Genomic DNA, 22671 nt, shown 5'->3' with positions numbered 1-22671 from the left:
AACTAGCAACACATAACTTTATTGGGGATTTACAAATGTCAACCTAAAAATACAAGCAGTAGTTTTTCAGCATCTACCAACGTAGATATAGCAGCTAATCAATAAGCATGCATATATAACGTACAATATAAGGGGCCATCCACATTCCACGTGGACAGATTTTTAGCAATTTAGATCCCCCCCTCCCCTCCGCGGACAACTGCCCATATAAATTCTAAAAATTTTATGAGAACCGTGGACATTAAACAGAACCCCAAACACTCTAAAGCTGTCCACGTGGAATGTGGATAGCCCCTATAACATATTTTAGATGAACATATACATAATTTTGAATCCATGATAGTATCTTTGGATGGTTCTTTTGATAGAGATTTGGTTTACTGATTAGCCACGAAGTACAAAAGATATTCGCAGGGTTAGTGCTTCGATGCTGCTACTGGCACTAATTGTCTCTCGCGACCCGAGATTCGAACGTATAGCATTACCTGAAACCAACTGGGAGGATTTTTCTCGTTTTGTAGCTCAGACATATGAAGCCAAATCGATAAATTATCACGTTAATGGTTGGTAACCTAATATGTATTTCGACTGTTGTAAAGTTTGGCATTTGGTGACAGAATACTTAGTTTCTCGACTATTTTCCAAGTTAAAGTTGCTTGCGTTTCATAACAGATTAGTTTAGTTTTGTGTTGTATTTCTGCTAATGAGAATGGATCCAGAAGCACAGTGGGGCAATTTGGTCCGTTGGCGCGACAAAACCTCATAACTCATTAACAGTTGTTTCCACAGTGTTCATGTCTTCGGCAATGTTGTTCACCATAAAAACATCTTTTTGAGAAATGTATTCAGGCAGCTTTAATTTTTTTCTACAGATGGTGCTGACAACTATCTTCTGAATAAATGGTGCTAGCCATTTTGTTTCTTCGGGAAAGTTGTTTATATCATCAATTGACATAAAGTTGTCGAACATATTATAACTGTAGCACGGACCGTTAACGAGATAAAATTATTTTCATTATTCATAAACCCAAAATTTCAGTTATGAATCATAACTGGGGCTTAAGTACATATGTTTCAATTTCAGATATATCCGAATTTCCGAGTCATCATGAAATGAATTATTGGAAGTTTGTAGTTGCCTGTAGTTTTTTGCCAACCTATGATGTGTCATCATTCAGAAAGAATATAAAAGAATATAAAATATAATTTTAATGTTATTGTTTGTGACAAAATATTTCAAATAGGAACATTGTTCAATTAAACATTAGTTGGTCATGTTCCCTTTCTGAAAGCTCTTCTTGTTATATTTTATTCCATTTGGCATAGATACTAAACTTTTGTTTAAGACACTGTTTATCCAATAACAAGCTGTTTCCTAGTACTAATAATAATTTTCTGAGGGGTCTTCATACTACTGGACGTCAGTTTTGAAAGACTCCCGAACGAAATTACGGTCGTGTTGCATACACCGGCATTTAGCAAAGTCTATTGTAGGAAAAACATCGATACGGACCCTGCTGATTAACGATTTTCTTATATGAATTGACATGTAAACAATCGCTGCGTAAACTCGAATTACTCGGTAAAGCCCTATTTAGAGTTCCAAGCGAAGTAAAAATCTCATACAAAATGTTCATTTTTTCACGCTCGTGAAAAATGCAACCTGCAAAAATTTCACTTCGCTTGGAACTGTAAACAAGTTCGATCCAGCGAAATCGAAGGTTGTGGATCTTATCTTTTTCACTGGGGTTTACTTTTTTCACAATTGCAAACGGTAGTGAAAAATGCAGCAGCAATCGAAAACTTGCGTGCGTTTATAATTTGTCAGTTGCAGCCAATTTTCACTTCGCTCGGAGTGTGAACTCGTGAATTTCGCTTCACTTAAACTGTGAACTGCAGGCTGGTGAAATCCACAAACGGGTTTTCACGACAGATTTTGCAAGCGAAAATTTACGCTTTTTCACTTGTCAAGTTTTTCACTTCGCTTGGAACTGTAAACTATGCTTAAGTCGCAACAAGTAGCAGCTGATATTTGGTTTAGTACTAGCCAATACCTTGTATTTTAGTACAATAATAGTGTCATAGCAAAACAACGTAGAACTTTATGTTTTTCATATTGCCGAAAATGAGGAAAAAATTACAAAAAAAACTTGTTTTACATACTATGCCTCCTTCGAACCTATTTTTAACAAAACTGTCCTAATATCACATTCCCTTTTAGTTTATACTCTATTTTATGAGGATCATATGAGTTAGCTAATTAATTTCTAGGTATTTTCATGCCCTACTGGAAAATAACTGTGAAAATTTTTTCTTCCATTTTACATGCCTTGTAAATCCTCACTTTCACAATATTATAGCACATTTTCTAAATTATTTTTCAAAGTAAATTATCATGATTTCAGGTCGATAACATGTCTACTGCAAGTAGAAAATAAAATGAGGCATGAAAACTGAATTTCGTTTTTTTGAGTTTTGTCGCGACTTTTCCGGATTCTGCCCCACAGTGAGAAGGGAAAGCAGCCAGTTCAAATACAGTTATCATGATTCAAGCCGCAGCATGCATTTGTATCAAGTGTATAAGCAAAGCAAAGCCTTGGTGCTACATTCCGATTCGGAACATGACCTTCTGTTTATTATACACAGACTTCGCAGTCAACTGTTTAGCGTACAGGACAATTGCGGGGCTAGCGCTACAATCCTTCTGACACTAACAGTCTCTCCCGAGCCGAGACTCGAACCTACGACGACTAGCTTGTTAAGCCAGCATCGTACCTCGAGATCAACTGGAAGGATTGAATCAAGTGTATTTTAACAATATAATTCAAATTACTGTGAAGAAACAACATGTTTCGTTGATTCCAATTTGTCGTCTCCACTAATTTGAAAAGGTGCCGAATGATCATTTGCAATATTGGTGTCTCCATCGACTCTGTTAAAATGGGTGCGCCGAGTACTTCACTCGGTGTACTAACAGAAAAAAAAATGCAAGAACTTCTGAAGTTAGTTCTGAACCTAATGTAGGTTGTAAGTATAATCGAGTGTATTTTACGGTCAAATTAAAAATTTCCCAAACATCCCCAAAATTAGTTACTATAACCATTTTTTGGAACTCATCGCAATTTCTATAATTCATTCGTTTCTTAATCGGCTGTTTTTAGAAGAAGAAAAACATAGCTTTTAAATTATATACTTGTTTGCTCTAACTACATCAGAACATGCTGAGTTATTCGAGCCTAAATCTAATTTTTTATTTTTTTTATACGCAATTTTTCAACTTGACTTGGAATTTATGGTTTATTTTTGTGAGAAAAGTGCAATACGAATACACTAGCATATTGAAACTATAACCAATTATGAATAAAAAGAAGTTGTTATATGAAAATTGGCTGACATTTGGCTGAGTTATATATTTTTAAAGGAAAACAAAACTTTTGGCTTTTTCGCACGATTATGATTATAATGCTAGTGTATTTGTAGTACTTTTTTAACGAAAATAAGTAACAAATTTCATGGTCCAAAAAATGATCTTTTGCCATAACTTTATATTTTAGGGGTGTTTGTAAAATTAATAGCATGAGAGAAAAATATCTTTTCCTAACATTCAACCAGCAATAGCGAACAAACTTGAATTCATTCGTAGGTTTAAATCCCTACGAATGATAAGTCCTAATTGCGAAAGCAAACAAATCCTAACAATTAAAATTACAAATTTCTAACAGTGTTGAGAAGTCACCATTTGTGATTGGACACACATACTCATTATTTACTAATATTTATCGTAAATACTAAAGCTACTAACAAATCCCCCCCTTAAAAAAAAAAAATTCGTTTATATTTATCATTTCCAAATGAGCGACTGGAAATTTCACTGCCTGCTGCTCACTCACTCTTGAATTCATTCGATTACCCGAATTCATTTTCAAGCTAGAACTAAGCTGCACAAGCTCACCCGAATTCATTTGATAGCTAGAACTAAGGTGTACAAGCTCACCCTGCAACCCTACAGCCAACGAATGTTCGAACCAATGGAAACTTGCTAAGAAAAGGTTTCACTCTACAATGACGACATAAACGCGTCAATTAAAAAAGTTTTTTCCCCAGCTGTGAAGGGATCCCGATATAACGTTTTCGCTATCGCTTATTCAACCTGTCGTTTAAAGTGACAGCATTGAAAACGATTCTAATAAAAACTACGTGTTTGTTGTAGCGTTACATACACGTATCGTAACATTGTACTATCTGTTTGACATTATTGGTTAATATAAAAGCACAGTCAAACTATTTCCCGCCAAGAGGAATAATTGCAAATGACAGTAATGTCCAAAAACAATTTTTAAACTTTCCTTCATACGTCAACTACAACATATACCAGCATGCACAGTATCGCAAAAAAAACGATCTATCGTCTAACGTTAACCGTCCAACATGTCATGAAAATTCTAGAGACTCGTGGTCCCAATTCAAACAATTTTCTGTTTGTAAGTAACCCAACGTACATTATCGCCCTTTAGATCGTTCCATAGCACGACCGGATTAGAAAGTCCGTAACACCAGCATCTTCTGCAGATTTTCCACACATTTCATGCTTCACCGAGGATGAAATAGGCAGACTATAGTACAGAGTGTAACCGTAACCAATCATCTGATTCCGATACTGAAGCTGCCAAAGCTAATAATTGACAAGCAAGTGCCACGGTGTAGCTAAACAGATGCTATGTGGCATGCTTAAACGCTCAGTTATTAATATTTTATTGATTTTACATCATTTCCATGTACCTGATACTGATGTTATCACTCTTGTTCGTTTCCCCAGTAGATACACGCTAGGATTTGTTTGCATGGCGCACATCGGGGCATGACTCTGACGCTCAATGTCAGGAAATGAACCCTTGCATAGAAAGAGAGGAGTTCAACACCTGTTGATTATGTAGCTACCACGAAATATTGAAAGAAATAAGATGAAGATTACATGTGGACATAATTTCCTCGCTGAAGTAGCTGGGGAAAAGATAAAAATTCTGATTTCAGCACGCGATGGTGTTTCAAGGTTTATAATATCCTATTATCCTATTCTACGTGACCGGATACATAGACGCTTGTTTGTTTTATGAACGCTTGATTGAAAAGAGTAGTTTTCACAGAAAGCTGTAAATGTTAAGCAGTAAATATACAGCAGAAAAAAAAACAAGCGTTTATACTTTCAACGAGAGTTGAGGTTATAGTTTAGCGTGAAGTGAGAATGAAAATCGTGCTGCGGATAAAACTAACAAAAGGAACAACGACATGGTTAACTAATCCTAACATTTCACACTTTCATAATGATTATAAACACCTCTCTTCATTGAAAAAAAATTAATCAATATTTCGTTTTTGTTATACTTACAGAGAATGTACCGAATAATTCTAACGACCTTCAGTTTACTACTAGTACTGAGTCCTGGTGGATTGACGTCCGAACTAACAGATGATGGTGAGGTTTTCCGAATATAATAGAAAAATTTTCGTTTTCTAATATTCAATATAAACTACCAAAACGAATACGAGATACCTACAGCATAAATGTATGCTCTTTAGGCGTTTACTTCTCAATTTTTTTTTTGTTTTTCAAATATTCAACCATTTTTCTTGATTAATTATTTCTGGTGTAATATTTAAAAAACTATTTTTTTCTTACATTATGCAAAGAGAAACATTGTAGGGTGTGGAACCTTATTTAAGTAGCTCATGCAGGCTCCTGTGTATTAAGACGAAATACTCGAAACGTGTGAAGTGGAATACACACATAAGTACATATTTCAATTTGTTTACTAACTTTCTCACTGTCAGCAGTTGTTTGTAGACTATAGAACTAATTTAGCAAACTTTAACAATAATTAAACAAAGTTTACAATCGAGGGACACTATTTTAATCACCCCGAAATCGCTTTAGGTATCTGTTTTGCGGGGAATTTTCCTAAGCACCCAAATGGCGCCTAAATGGCTATAAATTTGGTTGATTTTTCCATTTTCCCGGCGAAGAGAAATCAGATTTTACCTCGGAAAATAACCTTCAAACTCTTATTACTCAGCATCTACATGTAAAGTTGACACAAACTGCATTGCATATTCAAAATTGATCTGTTTTCTAACTATTTTATATAGTTGTTGAACTGCAATCAAAGTTGGGTTAATCAGAGGTTTCGTTCTCGTCGTTAGAATTGTCGATATTGATCAAAGTTCAGTAGTTGGAGGCCCATTCGACTGATGAAATAGGCGCAAATGAGTAAGCCGTTCCTTACCCTTTTTTGAACACCTGATTATTTTGGAAAAAATATCTGTCTGTCTCCAAATACTGTAATATTTAGTTTAGATATAGTTTTGTTGTAGTGAAGATTCACGGCAGGCACAGATTGTAAGCTTTCTCACTTCTTTGGTGCAGCTTGTACAACCCTGGACGGTCTTTCTGTGCTAAAGAATTTGCTTCCCAAGTTTGATGAGAGTGTTAGCAATTTATGTCCAGAACTGCAGCAGGCTTCGAATTTATTATCATTTTGCTTACGGTGACGCCGATACAGCAATCAAGCGTCACTACACTGACATATAAAAGGTGGAAACACAAGCGGCCATCTGATTTTTTTGTCTCCTTTGTGCTTAGTGATATGTACTCTGATGCACCGTATAAAAATTTATGGAACAAGCGAACAAGGATAAAAATTCCCTTTTTGTGAATCGTTATACCTAAAGTATACATTCAAAACTTTTTTTTTATTAAATCGATTAATGTTGTTTGTTGTTGTTTGAAAAGGAATGTTGAAAACACAAATAATTTTTACACATTAAAATTCCAGTTTTTCCTCTTTAGTTTTTGATAAAAATTCAAACAACTTCCTTCCTTATTGTTCACATTTGACTGTGATTTCGAAGCTGTCTATCCATGTTTACCGTTGGCGTAGGTTTTAGGTCATTTGTTGTTTTTTTTTTTTTTTTTTTGACTGCGACCATTATTTTGATCTTTCGTGGTATACCTCTTTTTTAGTTTAGGTACTTGTGGCAGACATATCACTATTGATGAAAGTGATCGTCGTTGCCAAATCTCACCCTTCCTCCCAATTTGGCACTGAATTTTGTATGTAATGTATTACCTCATTAGGATTTGCAGACCAGACCCCGAAAGGCTCCAAAGTTCCTTTTCCAAAGGCTCTAATTATACGCTGTATTATTAGTCTGTTTCTTATAAATTTGGCAATCTATATGAAAATTTTGGTTATTGCTTTTTTCCTGTATAGACTTCCTCACAGCGACCAGAATCGTTGATCTATTGTGAGATAAGCCCGTGTGTCTGTTGTATCCCGCATTTCTATTTTTAGCAATACAGCTATTGAGAAGTGGCCTGCTTATTATTGTTGTTTTATCCGTGCTTGTGGGTAATGTGGTTTTACCCTTCGTTTTTACACGTTATCGGGTCTACTAAACCGAGCCTTCTTCCTCCTATAGCGATCTGTAGCGCTACCAGGACTGTGATGTGTTGGCTGCAATAAGAAAAAATCACAAGTTTTCATGCGGCTCCATACATCGTCGCTTAGGATCCGTTTCTGAGATGAACGACTGTTTTTCGGATGTTTAGAGCAAAGCGAAGTGCTCGGGTATTTTGGCTATTGATTAGGGTATACTTCAACGTTTTTCTGAGCGTCTTCTTAACCAATATGGCTGAATTTTTTTCATCATGTAAAAATGGATTATTTCTACATAGCCGTATTTGAATATCTTAGATCTCAAGGTTTTATGATTTTACAAATAGTGAATTTTCATGAGAAAAAAAAAATTTTTCACTAAAATGGCCGCCATTTTGGCATTTTTGGAATTTTCAAGAACGGCTCTGTAACAATTAAAATATAATATATTTTTATATACTAAAAAAAATTCAGCCAGATCGGTCCACTAGAAGCTGAGAAAACCATCACCAACGTACTGATTTAGAGAGAGCATCCACGTTCCCAGCTGCCAACAGCGTAATACTCAATATATTTGCATCCACGACATACAAAATTTATATTCAAATATACCTTAATCAATAGCCAAAATAGCCAAATACCTCACTTTACTCTAAACATTCGAAAAAAAATCATGAAAATTCATTATTTTTCGACCTTCCAGAGTAGTGCGCCCCTTAAAATCACATTATTGTTTAAAATTGTTTTTTTTTTTTGTGTAATAACTCAAATTTATTTTGTCAGTATTTTTCTATAAAAGTTTAGACAGTTTTCCAAAAATCATCCCTGACAACTTTTCTCTATCTCTTGTTATTATTCAGATTTTTTGATTCATAAGAAAAATAGCTTTAGTTTTTTTTATTAAATGTTAGTACAGAGAAATTTTCTCAGAAAATGCAAAATTGCTTAGAGTAGTAAGGCCTACACACTCACAAAGATTTATTGAATTCCCTGCGAGTCTCTCAGTCGAGTTTGCCCCTAAATCCTCCCATTAATAGAGACTCGGCGCAGGACATAATCCCAAAATTTGATGCCCCGGATTTGGTGCTGACATGAATCAAACTTTGGTCCGAGTTTCAGTCAAGCATAAAAAATGTTTTTAGCGTCTACACGGTTCATACCGATCAATATAGTGTCAGAAGTTGTAGAAAATAATTTTGTCTTTCCAAAAAAAAACATACACTGTAAAAAATCTGAAAAAGAATGTATTTTGTTAGGAAACTACAGCTTATTTACTTTATATTTCCCGAAGCCCGAACAAGCAATAATGTTTGGCTAACAATGTATAGTTTTTATGAAAAAAAAATAGATCTTTAAAAGGTGAGTTTTTGAGAAACTCAATTTAAAACTAATTTGTAACCTCGTTTAAACAAAATTGTACATTTTTGGATTCTAAATGATGTAAGCTTTATGATGAAAACGAGATAAAGAAAATTGTAGACCGGAGGCTATACTGCGAAGCATGAAAATTTAGGTGCGATCGATTATTTGGGGATTCGTTTAGAAAAATATATAACAAAGTCCTTGTAAAACAATTATGAAACAGAAGAATTTATTACAGCTTCTCATGTTTACATGACAGTGCATCGAATAACTAGGCAGATTGTAAATTTCTGTATAGTGCTTGTGTACCTTAGATTTGTTGCTTTTCATCAAATTTCGCACGGTAGCTTCCTGGACGCTGCCAATACCCCTTGAACTTTGTCATGTCCCGGGATATCGGAACTTGCTTTTTGAGTATACACACCAAATTTTCATTGCTGGAAACCAGCAAAATTTTGCTGATTTTTGGTGTGCTGTGTTTCCAGCAATCTGTTCAGCAAAATGAAATTTGCTGATTATTCAGTAATACTCAATTGCATAAAAGTGACAGATCGTTTGCTGCATGCAAATATATTAAATACCAATATAGTTCACTTTCGTGAAATTATGAAGACAAATTGAAAATGACAGAAGCGTTAGTCACCTTTTCGACCGCTAGGTGCGCCACTTCTGATTTTGTTCTACACGACATGCGAAATAGAGCAACTTTTGACAATAATATTACCCTAATGGGTACACTGAAAAAAATTCACATTTTATTGTGAAGTGGACTCGGCGGAATATTTTATAATAATAAAGTTCGCCTATGCATAAGGCAATCCATGGGTGGTGTTCCACGGTTTGAACGTTTGTCGACCTCCGACAATATTTTGAGTTGTAAAATGTCGACTTCCGGTGACTGGGAAACTGCCGAAAATGACCAAATACCACCTAATATGGGTTTTTTTAACTAGAATGACGCTCAGAGGCCAGAAATTGTCTCGAAATGCCAGTTTGAAATCCAAGATGGCGACTTCCGGTTTTTGAAAAATCAGACAAAACTTTGAATTGTAAGATGGCGACTTCCAGTGATTGGAAAAAAGAGGAAAATGACAAAATACCACCAATATGGATGTATCTTTAACTAGAATGACGCTCAGAGGCCAGAAATTGTCTCTGAATACCATTTTGAAATCCAAGATGGCGACTTCCGGTTTCTGAGAAACAGCGAGATATGACCAAATACCATCCAATATGGGTATTTCCGAAATCGTGATGATGCACTGAAACCACAAATCGACCTCAGACAACATTTTGAGTAGTAAAATGGCGACTTTTGGTGACTGGAAAACTGCCGAAAATGACCCAAAAACAACCAAATATGGGTGTTTCTTTAACCAGAATGATGCTCAGAGGCCAGAAATTGTCTCCAAATGCCATTTTGAAATCCAATATGGCGACTTCCGGTTCCTAAACAACAGTGGCAAAAGACCAAATAACACTCATTATGGGTATTTCCGGGATTGTTATGATGCACTGAAGCTACGAATCGACCTTAGATAACATTATGAATTGTAAAATGACGACTTCCGGTAAATAGGAAACTGCTGAAAATAACCAAATAACACCCAATATGGGTATTTCTTCAACCGGCCGATTTCCATCCAATATGAGATGTTTCGATACCAGAATGATACACAGGAGCTAGAATCGACCACAGACAACATTTTGAATTCTAAGATGGTGACTTCCGGTTTCTGTAGAACAGCCGAAAATGACTAAATAACACCTATCATTGGTGTTTCTTAAACCAGAATGACGCTCAGGGGCCAGAAATTGTCTACAAAAAAAATAACCTAAAGGGACCAAATACCACCCAATATGAGTGTTTCTTTAACCAGAATGATGCATGGAGCTAAAAATTGACCTCAGACACCATTTTGAATTGTAAGATGGCAACTTCTGGGAAACAGCCGAATACTACTGCATATGAATATTTCCGTAATCGAAATAATGTATAGAAGCCAAGCATTGACCCTGGACACCATAATGAATTCGAAGATGACCACTTTCAGTTTCTGGAAAACAACGAAAATAACTGAATACCACCTAACATGAGTGTTTTCGGAATAGAGGTGATGTACTAAAGGCAAAAGTCGAGGATGTTGTCATTCCGATAAAACCAATAATTTCAAACGATATAAACAAATCGCAAGAAATCAATGAATTTGGAATGTTGAAAATTATTGAATTAAACACAAAAATAGGCGGGACGAAGTTTGCCGGGTCAGCTAGTAAATACATAAATATGCTGGTTAAAACAAAGCTGCAAGTGATGAATATGAAGATTAGAACTCGGGAGCAAAAAATTCGGAGGGATAAAAAAAAAACAAAAAATACTTTCAAAACGAAGAAAACTAAACATTAAATAATAGTTTTTGCATAACAGTTGTTATCACTAATTATGTTTGTTTTGTTGAATATCTTTTATATATAATATAATAAAGCTTTTAAACCAATTACAACATGATATGTATCCATACTTAAATTGTTAAATTGATAGAACATTCAAGTGTTATCTAAGCTAAAAGTTGCACAACAACCATATACGACTATTGACAACCATTGTGCGGTTTCTCCTTTTATCTTTTTCACGAGGTAATTGAAATATTCATTTAATTGTACACATCGTGGCCTGATTATTGAGCTTGAGCTTGACGGCCGCACATTTCGTAGTTGCTTCCCGTGATGGATCTGAGCTAGTGAAGTTACACAGGGAACCACGTATATAGCAACTTGGGATTAGTTTACCATTTACACGTCGTGGCCTGATTATTTGAATATTTCTTCTTCGTGCCTCGATAAGCTACATCTATTATATTATCAATATTCAACTCCCGGAATGGCGTTAGTTTTACATACAAACAATATACGCACGAAATCTGCAACATATTTTTTTCTGTGAAAGTATGAAATTGAGTCAACTAAATCTAAAATTGAGTAAATTCAGTTTCGTGTGTGAGAATGTCACACGCTCACAGAAATTCAACAACAATGCACAGTGATACAGTAAGGCAATGTAGGCGGACACGAGTTTTTCGATGCGATTTTGTGGTTTTAGAGTAAAATTTTTTTTTAAGAACTTGTTTCTTATATTTAGTCTATTTTTTATGTGCAAATGAAAATTAGGGTGGTCCTGAAATCGACTAAATGAAAAAACTAACTTTTTATTTGCATAAATAAATGTATACATTCATCGGCACAGTTGTAGATCAACTAATTTTAAGCAACTTTCGGTATTTCTTTACAATATTTATACAATATTTGTTCTATCATATGATACCAAAAAATATTATTTATGTTTGCCCTAAACGGAGACATCAATATATCAAAAGGGCCTATTTTTAAAATAGAAATAGTGAAAACTCTTCATCTGTATAATATATCGACAATGTTTTTTCGTCAAAATTGGCGTATTTTTGATTAAAGTTACCGAAGAAAACTTTGTTTTTAAATTTGAATTGAAAAAATAGAGCGAAAAGACTGTTTTTGGAAACCAAATTTCATGTCTACAAAAAAGTTTTTTTACAAAGTTACTTAGAATTAGTTGGTCTACAAGTTTGCCAAAGAATGTTTTATTTCGTTGATTTTAGGACCACCCTAATTTTCATTCGCACATGAATAGAGGACTATGTATAAGAAACAACTTTTTACAAAAACTATGGCTTTAAACCGCAAACCAAAATCGCAACGAAAAGCCTATGTCCGCCTAAATTGCCTTACTGTACCACTGTGCAATGAGTTTAGTTACCTTTTTCACCACAAAAGGGGGTGTTCCCTGTCTGTCTTCACGGGAATATATGGGAAATTCGAGAGTGAACTATATTGTTATTTTAAGATATTTGCTGCATGTTCAGTAAAGCAAAATTCAACTTGCTGGTTGTCAGATATGACAATTTGCTGTACATTCAGCAAAGCATAAATCAATTTGCTGGTTAACCAGTTAGTACAAGGGAACCATGTTTCCCTCAGGCACCAGGTTCCATCCGCCCATCGGATCATAGCCGAATTACTGTTGAACTAGGGATGTATGATTATCATTTCAACTTTTAGGTTCATCTAGCCCAACAGCGATGATCCCGTACCAACTGCACAGCGATTTGGCGCGTTTTACTAATGACAGCTTCACGTAAAATTTTTTGACATATCAATTTTTTCGCTGGATTCCAGCAAACATTCATTTACTGTTTTCTGTTCAGCAAATAGTTTTGCTGTATTTTTCCGAATCACTGAATCGATTACTGGTTTTCAGTAAATTTATCAATGAAATACTGGTTTACAGCAAAAACAAAATTACTGAACGAAATCCAGTAAATTGTAGAACTGAATTACAGTAAACTTTTGAAAAAAAAATGCTGTGATTCAGTAAACAAGTGGTTGTCTGATACACTTTCAGCAATGTACTTTGCTGAACCATAAAGAGAAATTTTGGTGTGTACCCTTCTAATTACCAAGTACCGTGCAGCTTTCGTCGCTTTCTTCTAGACCTGACGCAATTCCTGCTATCGTGTTGACTAAGTATATTGAAGGTTTGCTACAGCCACTGCGACACCTGTTTCGTTCATCACTACGTACCGGAACCTATCCAACTCTTTGGATGCACTTGGAAGTCTGCCTTTGTCTTCCCGGTTTTTAAAAGAGGAGAGCCAACGTTGAAAACTTTAGAGGAATTTAGGCATTGTGCGCGGTGTCAGAGCTGTTTGAACGGGTGGTAATGAAATCAGATTTTCCATTGCAAACCCTTTTTTTTCCGATGAGCAGCACGGGTTAATACCAAATCGATCAACCGCTATAAATCTGCTTTCGCTAACCTTATTCGTCTACGAAGGATTCGAGAAGAATTGTCGAACAGACCTAATATATACTGATTTGTCTTCGGCTTTCGACAAGATTAATCATAAAATCGCCCTAGCTAAATTTAAAAAATAATAGGTTTTGGTGATTCGCTTCAGAGGTGGTTTGAGTCTCATTTAACCAATCGCCAGCTCAGTGTGAACATCGGCCACTTCAGGTAATACCTCAGGGCAGCCACCTGGGACCGCTAATATTTTTGCTCTATTTTAATGACGTCAATCATGCGCTCGATGGACCGAGATTATCGTTCGTTGATGACTTAAAGATTTTCCGCAGAATTGAAGTTTACGATGATACACTGAATCTCCAGCAGCAAATCGATGTTTTTACCAAATGGTGTGAATGGAATCGGATGGCATTAAATCCAATGAAATGTTCGGTGACTTCCTTTTGCCGTAGAAAGGATACAATTAAGTTCGAATACAAAGTTGCTGGCGTGGTAGTTCCTCGCGTTCAACACGTGTAAGACCTTGGAATAATTCTTGGCTCTAAGCTAACGTTTAAGCAGCATATCAACTTCACAATAGCCAAAGCTTCCATGAACTTAGGCTTCATCTTCCGAATGACCAGAAACTTCACAGACATTTACTGCCTAAAAAGCATATACTGCTCGCCATGCTTGGTTTCTCTCTTTTGCTCTTTGAATGCTCATTAGGCTATATTTTGTCAAGGAGGCAGAATTCGAACGAGTCATATTTGAAGCACTTGTAGAGACACTCTATCTTTACAATTTGTCTGATCATTGTAATGTTCAAATTGCTATAGTTCCATAGCCAGAGTTGTTTTATTTTCGTAGGTACCAAAAGAGCAGCCCTTCCGGTTTTACAAGCTTAGCCTGACTTTTACGCTATCTATGGAAATTTCAACAATACAATGTTTGGATAGAGTATCTCTACAAGTGCTTTATATATGACTTGTTCGAATTCAGCCTCCTTGACAAAATATAGCCTAATGAGCATTCAAAGAGCAAAAAAACGAAACCAAGCATGCTGCTCGCTTGTTCGCTCAGTTCTGGAGTATTGCTCAGTAGTGTGGGACCCAGTGTAGGTACTTGAATGCAGCTGAAAGATTTGAAAATGTTCAACACAGGTTTTTTCGTTACGCCCTTCGACGGTTACCTTGGCATGATCCATTAAGACTATCAAGCTACGAAAACCGATGTCAACTCATCCGTCTTGACCCTCTACATGTTTGAAGGAATATAGCTCGGGCTTTAGTAGTATCCGATCTTTTGACAGGACGTTGTGATGCGTGCATCAACACCCGAGTAAGGTTGCGCAGATTAAGATGCAATTCATTTCTCCGATTAACCCACAGCAGAACGAACGTTGCCGCCAATGCTGCTATAACAGGGCTTCAAAGACTGTTTAATCGTGTGTCGCATATTTTCAACTTGAATGTTCGAAAACTCCACCATGAGTAACAAAAAATAAAAATATTTCCTGATCGGAAGAGTCTTCCACATTAAATCAGGCAGTTCTTCAAAACAATATTCTTTTTAATAACTGAGGTGGAATCGTTACGTATTGTAATTAATTATATAAGGAACTTAATTGTATTGTATTAATATAAATAGCATAATTTTTTTTTTGTGCACTCGAGATTTTCAATATGTCTGCTATTTAATTTTTTATCAAACTTTTTTTTCTCATGCTCAAGCTCAGTCCTATATAGATACAAAAGATTACTTCTCTGTGTAGCTTTTCTCACCTCGAAAAATTAAAAAAAAACACCTCCAACTGATGACGAGACTTCCCTAAATCTTCCTTCATGTCTGTCTGATCATCCATCAAGATGTTTGGGTTATCCAAAATACACTCATATCGCTGTTGCCCCTATATGGTCGGCGTGCGACCAGACCGAACCAAGCGCCAAAAACATTATTTCGAGTAATCAGCGATTGAAGTTTAACCACCTCGTATATTTCCTACAGGCTGCTACAGAGAAACATTGTTATAATACCATTATAAACTGTTAAAATGATTTCTTTTTTTCATGAAAGATAGATTATCAATTTTTACTTCCACTGGTGGTAAAAACTCAATTTTTTAAAAAATGGCGCTTGGTTCGGTCTGGTCGCACGCCGACCATATGTGCAAATATGTTCTATTATTATTATTATTATTCATATAAGAAGATAGCATCAAAAATGCCACTTCCCGATTTTGTAGCAGACAATCTGTCATCTCTATAAACATTATAATTATTGCAGAAAGCCTCCTCACTTGTTACACTCCCATCCCAATCAGTTTGATTAGCAAGAATCACATCATACACCCAGAAAACTGCACATGTGTTGTCTTCGAGAACACGAAAGTTTGTTTCTTAAGCTTGCTCAGTCGCTTTTGGCGCACATCAGCTGAACCAACGGTGTTTGATTTTCACGGCCGTAGCTGTATTAGACCGGTGGAAATTATTTTTAACATTTTCTCTACGGGAATTCATAAAGATAAACAAGTGAAACGCAAGCCTGTTGGCCTTTATTTTTCCAACCGCTTGGATTTTCACACGGTGTTAAAAGTATGCTAAAGTCGCGAAGGTTTGTTAGCTTTTCGCAGCTGTTGCAAAATGCGAGGTCAAGTTAGCGATAGGTTTTACTTAATGGCATAACAGAGATTGTCGGTAACATGCGATTTTACCAGATACCCATAGTCTATTCCGCCGTGTGTAGCGGGTATGTTATAATTTTCAGTTCCAAGTTTACAAAGAAAAATCGTATAATATTTACGAAGAAGCTTATATTTTTCACTGTACATTCTTCGAGATGGATCTCCTTATAAATAGGTCGATAACATTATTAAATTAAAGAACGGATAGATAAAATAATAACTAACTATACTTTCGCTATTGATATGTACAAAATAACTATTACAAAGCTCTTTTAGCCCATGAAAACTTCTTGTAACCTGTAATTTGCATTCACTTTACGCTACATCAGCTGCTACTCAGTTATACACTAAATTCCTTTCTTCTTTTCTCTGTCATCTAATGATCAGGAACAATTAAAGACTTGTACAAATATTTACTACAACGAGAGTATGCTGCCCCAGTAGCGTACGCAGATCATCAAATTAAACGAAAAGCTGTTCGTTCACCCTCTCTGCGGTTGCGGTTTGGACGCCGTAGCGATCCTTCCATGCCAGTAAAACCAGTAAGTATGATCTTCATTAGAGAATGTTTGTAACATTTGTTAATTTTTCATGGATTATGAAGCAATGTGAAGCATCAAACAATATGATACCTTGAATTGTTCTGAAGTTACAACCGATGGAGTTTGATCATGAATGCGACATTAGATTTTTAGAAAGGTACGGAGGGGGGTTTCCGAAAAACAGATGTGGTTGAAAGGCGCAAAAGCTAACCACGTGACCTTCTTAGTAAATTATTTATTTCATCATCTCAAGAATTATTATAATTTATGACTGGAAAACAATGTCAACATGTTTCATTTATAGTATTCGTGGGTTTGTAATAAGTAAAAAACGTTTAAGAGTTTCATACACCTGTATAGCGACGCTAAGTGTTGTGAATCAGGAAAATTTGAAAATTAGAAAAAAAAATTCTTAGTGCTTTTGATATGAAACATGTCAACAGTCGTTCTGGCACACTAAACTTAGTTTACTAAAAATACATTTTTGTCACATTGAGCTAAGCCAATGTTCATACGAGAAATATTGATAATTTTAAAACAATTTTGAAGTAACTTTTCTTTTCGCAGGATGATGAACTGCTTGAATCAAGATCAGTTCGCGCCCCAAAACTACGGTTACGCTTTGGTCGTAGTGATCCATGGTGGCCATTGTTTAACGAAAATGCGCTACTGGAAAACTATTTCGAAAAGCGTGTTCCCTCTCAAAGGCTTCGATGGGGTCGCTCAGGAGAATTGGTTAGTGCTCAAGTTTCTTTCAAACCAACACTGCAGATACTAAATGCACTTTATTGACCAGTTCCCGGTAGATGACGTTATGAAACAAAAGACGATTCGGGCACCTCAGTTGCGGCTTCGATTTGGTAGGAGCGATCCATCCTGGATGATTTACAACGAGCACATAGTTGATGACAAGCAACTTGCGGACGCTACCCCAAAGCCTTTGCCGCAATTTCGACTCGGGCAAGTTGACGATCCAATGGGTGAAACTAATGAGGTAATATTTGTCAAGTTAATGCACATTTCATAGTATAAATACATCATAATAATCTACTCAGAAGAATCATTCATCGTTATCAGTCCCATGTAGCTGATATGCGTTCCATCCGCCTATGCAGTAGCAAACAAATTGTGTAAAATCCAGGTTGATTCAACGAATTAAAATACTTTTATGAATAACCTGTTTATATTGAGTGTAATGCTAAATCCTGTATAACGGGATGTTTCATCTGAGGAACGGAGGATGACATTCAGGAATATACTCTACCATGTGCGCTTTGCGCTCCACAATTAGCAAATGTTCGCACTCAATGTTCAGTTTGCTAAACAGCAATTACTTTCAAGCGAGGGCACCGTCACTGTTGGTGACTTGGGGTGGCCATATTACTTCTAAAATATATAAAACGATATTACCACACTTTATTAAAATACTCTTTCACTTAATTTAAACTCTATTAAATTATGTGGCAAGCAAAAAAATTTCCGATATTTTTGAATTAATTCTTATTGCATTTTCCCTAATTCTAATACCATTTCTTTTACGGTTTGCTATTCTACCAGCAGAAATAAATGTTTCTAATTTCGGTTCACTCTACTAGCGGCTACTTTTACATGTAAGCCATTTTATTTGTTGAGTTGTCCGGCTTCATATGGTTAACACCATACGTGCTTTCCTAGGGCACTAATTATAGCAGGCGTTGAATTTGCACCGTAAGCCTCCCACATCAATAAAAAATTGAGCAAGAGAAATTCACCACACAGGAGATGCAAACAATATACATACATGTACAGGCTGTACACACATTACATGCAGCATTTTGGCATCGATTCGCTGTTTGCAGGGAATCACGATATGTTCGTGTATTGCATCATTTTCAGTTTAGACGGCCAGGATCTTCAATTTATACCTAAGTGATAGCAATCGTATAATCGATCGATTGTAAATATATTGTTACAAATCATACTGTATATAACTACAATTCGCTTCATGTACATTGTATAAAAAGTCGCGAAATTTGAAAGTGTTCTATGTTTTATTTATTGATAGTATTAACAATCGTATTATACAAGACCAAATTCATTCTACCTACAGCAAACGGACACCGATGAATCTGAATCACGAAACATGGACAACCAGTAACTAAGAACGGAGCATGGACAACATTTAAGCAGCAAGTGATGTTTACGTTACCCTTCACATGTAGCATAAGTTGCATTATTTTGGCCCCCAAAGAAGTGTTTTGTATGTCTACAAGTGTGCAATCCACAAATAGCTCTCCTAAAAAGGAGAACGTTTTCATCGAACAATCGAACTAATGCGAAAAATTAAAAACCAATTTTTGGACTGCAAAATCCATGATTAGTCTATAATTAATCGTCGAAACCAACAGAGTATAACCAAAGATCAAATTTAGCAACTAATGGCAGCAATTCAGATGCAGACTAAGTACGATGTTAAGATCATAATATAAAAATGACACTAATTGTAGAAGCATTATGCTTCACACCATTCAAATTCAAAAAAATAATATGTATAATTTCCTGCACAACTCATTCAAATAATGCACATTTCTCGATAATTGTGACCGCAGTGAATATCAATATTTGTTCTGATTAAAATTTCCAAAAGTGAAACATTTAGCCTCAAACTATAATTAGCATCAGAAGAAGGCAGAAAATTTAGCAAACGTAAACTCTTGAGTGCTAATAAAAAATCTAGGACAAGGAAAATAGTTATACTTAACAAAGGACATTATGTACATGTGTATAAAAAAGTAAATACATTCTAGAGGAGACATGAATATTAAATGTGAGATCCTATACCACATTAGATGCCCCTATAAAAGATTGAAAAGGGTGAGAGAAAGTCCCTGCAATCCCCGTACTTATTCTATCAGCTTTATTGTCCCTTTGATAAAAGTGATTGTTACAGGGTTCAAACAGTAAAATGCTGGTTGCAGATCCCGAAAGGACCATGATGGTAATTCTCGCTTCTGATTCCGGTATCTATGAAGCACAGGAGAGCCATCCATTAGCTTTTATGGTCTAGAGCAAAACATCTCAGCAGACAAGGTAAGTAACATTTCTTATCATGAGCCAATTAGAGTAGTTTTTGACAAGAAAATGAATTGATCTACAAGTAGGGTAGTCAACTCTTGTACCTTGTTTTCAGTAACAATATCAAGAAATGCTTTAACTTTATCAGAAACTAAACAACGTTTAAGGACCCTTGTGCAAACCTAGACCGTGCACAACTGTAAACTTTATCATAGCAAGAGAGCTATTTTCGGCATAATAAAACTTGAATATACGTTCAAACATTATTTATTAATGAAAAGAAATTTCAATTTTGTTGCATTTGTTAAAATTTAGTATTTATTATTGAAATGGATGGATGGATTTTTTTCTAGAAATGAATGTTCGCCATAGCAGACAAGACATAGCAAACCAAACATTAAATGTTCTTCTATGCTTTAAAAAACCTTTTGTATTATAAATTAACTGGCCTCATGCGACGCAATAAACCTTTTTATTTCTTCTTTTATGAAATAGTCTGCTCGAGTTCCGACGCGAAAGAGACTGTACAGGGTGTTCATTAAGTTCGAATACAACTTTTTATCGTTGTACCGGTGCGTACCCTGTGCATTCTGTGTATTGATATTCATTGGTGTCAGCTATAGCCTCGTATATGGTTAACTGGTGTCGACTTGCTGTCATTGATTGTTTAATTACTGTGCTCGATAAAGAAGTATCGCGACATCGTAGTAACGTTATTTGCAAAAGGTGACCCGATCAGTCAAAAATAGCAGGATTATAACAAATCTTATTATTTTATTACGAACTTTTTGTATCAACTCGTGTTCTAAACTTGGTCTCGTTAATAGTTAAAATATCAAAATTCCTATCAAAATTACTTACTGATCATTACAAATTATAGCAAGTTTTGTCAGGTTCATGGCAGAAAAAGATCAGAATTAGTTAAAATGTACAATATTTTGTCGATTGAATAACAAATTTTGTTATAAATATGCTTTAAAAACACACTTTTGAACACTCAAGTGCATGATGAACTGAATTTGATATAATTCTGTACTTTTCTGTACTTCTGTATCATTCTGGCATATCAAAAATATTACAGGCTTTGTTATTTCTATCAAGTTCAGACATATTTTTGTTACCCGTTTGTTATAATCGTTTGATCGGGGAACTACACGGCGACATATACCGGCGGTTGAAATCCCACGGGGTAAAGCGGAACTTCATATATACCACCACTCGTCGGTACCTGGAGACGGACTCACCCAAGGATCGTGCGAAATTTTTGTGGCCGCGTGACAAGAACGCCAGCAGTTATCAAGGTGGTAAGGGAGTGGGTTCGTCGAACCGCTCGATTCGGAAGATCACTGCTGACCTGGATGTGTCGATTGGGACTGCCAACTCCATCTTGATAAAGAACCTGGGATCCAAGCCGTACAAAAAAAGCAAGGTTAACAATGTAACGGAGGCTACAACCAAGAAAAGACTGAACAGATCCAAAATGATACTTTCGTGACACGCTGGTCAGGAGTTTCTGATGAGAAACTCTTTATTTGTCCAAAATAATCGGCTGAAGGCGCCGACGTTGGCCGGCATCATCCACATAAACATCTCGTGTTTCAACGTTCAACTATAAAACCGAGGTTCGAGCCCCGGCACTTCGAGACCGCTACGGGAAGGATCATTACGTCTTCCAACAGGACGGCGCATAGCTAATATCGTCCAAGTGTGGTGTCGGGAGAATTTGACTGTTTTTTTTTTTTTCGATAAGACTTTGTGGCCTCCCAGTTCCCCGGACCTTTATCCCCTGGACTTTTAAGAACATGCTGGCCTAGCAGAACGAACATAAATCAAGTATTATGGACCAATACATAAAACTCTTTTCCAAGATCTGCAATGAGATGCCGATGGGCCAAGTTCGTGCCGCGTGCGATTCTATTGAGAAACGTCTCAAGCTCGTCATACAGCACAAAGGGGGAGGGGATCTAGAAATGAAAAAAGCTGGAAAAGTAGGTGTCTTCGGGAAAGTTTTGGAGTGGAAAAGGACCCTTCTTTGAACAATACCAGTTCTGTGATAAATCCCCCAACAATTGTTTTAAAAAAATATTTTTTCTAAAAATCAATATTTTTCACCCTTCCCTAGAATTTCCCAGAGAATGATTGTGTTCAACATAAATACGTTCCATATTTCTTATCAGAGCATCAAAATCAACATGAATTGAGATGTCATCATTAATTGGCTATGAACTAGTACTACACCCAGGATCGATTCTCAAACCTAGCTCTCTTACTTAGTGGCTCGTGCTGTATCAAGAAGTTGTTGCCATGCTGCTCCAGTTCCCCAGTTCCCCAGACGTCTCGCACCCGCAAGTCTCTTTCGATTTGGTCGAGCCATCGTGCACGCTGCGCCTCTCTAGTTCTGAACAGGGTTGCTGAAGAGAAGTGATTTCAGAGGATTATCGTCCGGCATCCTCACGACGCGACCGGCCCACCGCAACCTATTGACTTTCGCAAGGTGTGCAATGGGGTTCTCTTCAAGCAGCGCGTGCAGCTCAAGGTTCTTGCACTGGCGTCATTATCCGTCGTCCGTCTATACTCCACAATAGATAGTCCGCAGCACCCTCCGTTCTAAAATTCCAAGAGTGTCCTCCGCCAGAAGCGTTGTTGTATCGATTCCGTAGAGGACTACCAGTCGTATCAGGTACATCGTCAACTTTTTACTTCGTCGCTCTAGACTCGATCGAAGTGATCATGCCCGAGCCAATATCCGCACCGCAATTGGTGCGTACGTTTGTATGT

At 36.4% G+C, this 22671-nt stretch overlaps 1 protein-coding gene across 7 annotated transcripts in view; it reads left to right on the top strand.

The window, feature by feature from the left end:
- LOC129726602 (short neuropeptide F) overlaps positions 1-19644 on the top strand; it is a 73140-nt gene extending 53496 nt beyond the window's left edge. For all 7 annotated transcript variants that reach the window (XM_055683513.1, XM_055683509.1, XM_055683512.1 and 4 more), the window contains 5 exons: positions 5389-5473; positions 16685-16839; positions 17407-17574; positions 17636-17833; positions 18929-19644. In XM_055683513.1, coding sequence (XP_055539488.1) covers positions 5392-5473; positions 16685-16839; positions 17407-17574; positions 17636-17833; positions 18929-18976 — 651 coding nt within the window. In that variant the 5' untranslated portion in view covers positions 5389-5391 and the 3' untranslated portion in view covers positions 18977-19644. The remainder of the gene's footprint in view (positions 1-5388; positions 5474-16684; positions 16840-17406; positions 17575-17635; positions 17834-18928) is intronic.
- Positions 19645-22671: the final 3027 nt, after the last annotated feature.

This window comes from Wyeomyia smithii, chromosome 3 (assembly GCF_029784165.1).
Source record: "Wyeomyia smithii strain HCP4-BCI-WySm-NY-G18 chromosome 3, ASM2978416v1, whole genome shotgun sequence".
Taxonomy (NCBI): Eukaryota; Metazoa; Arthropoda; class Insecta; order Diptera; family Culicidae; genus Wyeomyia; species Wyeomyia smithii.
Note: the sequence above shows the minus strand (reverse complement) of the source record. Positions and strands in the feature narration are given on the sequence as shown.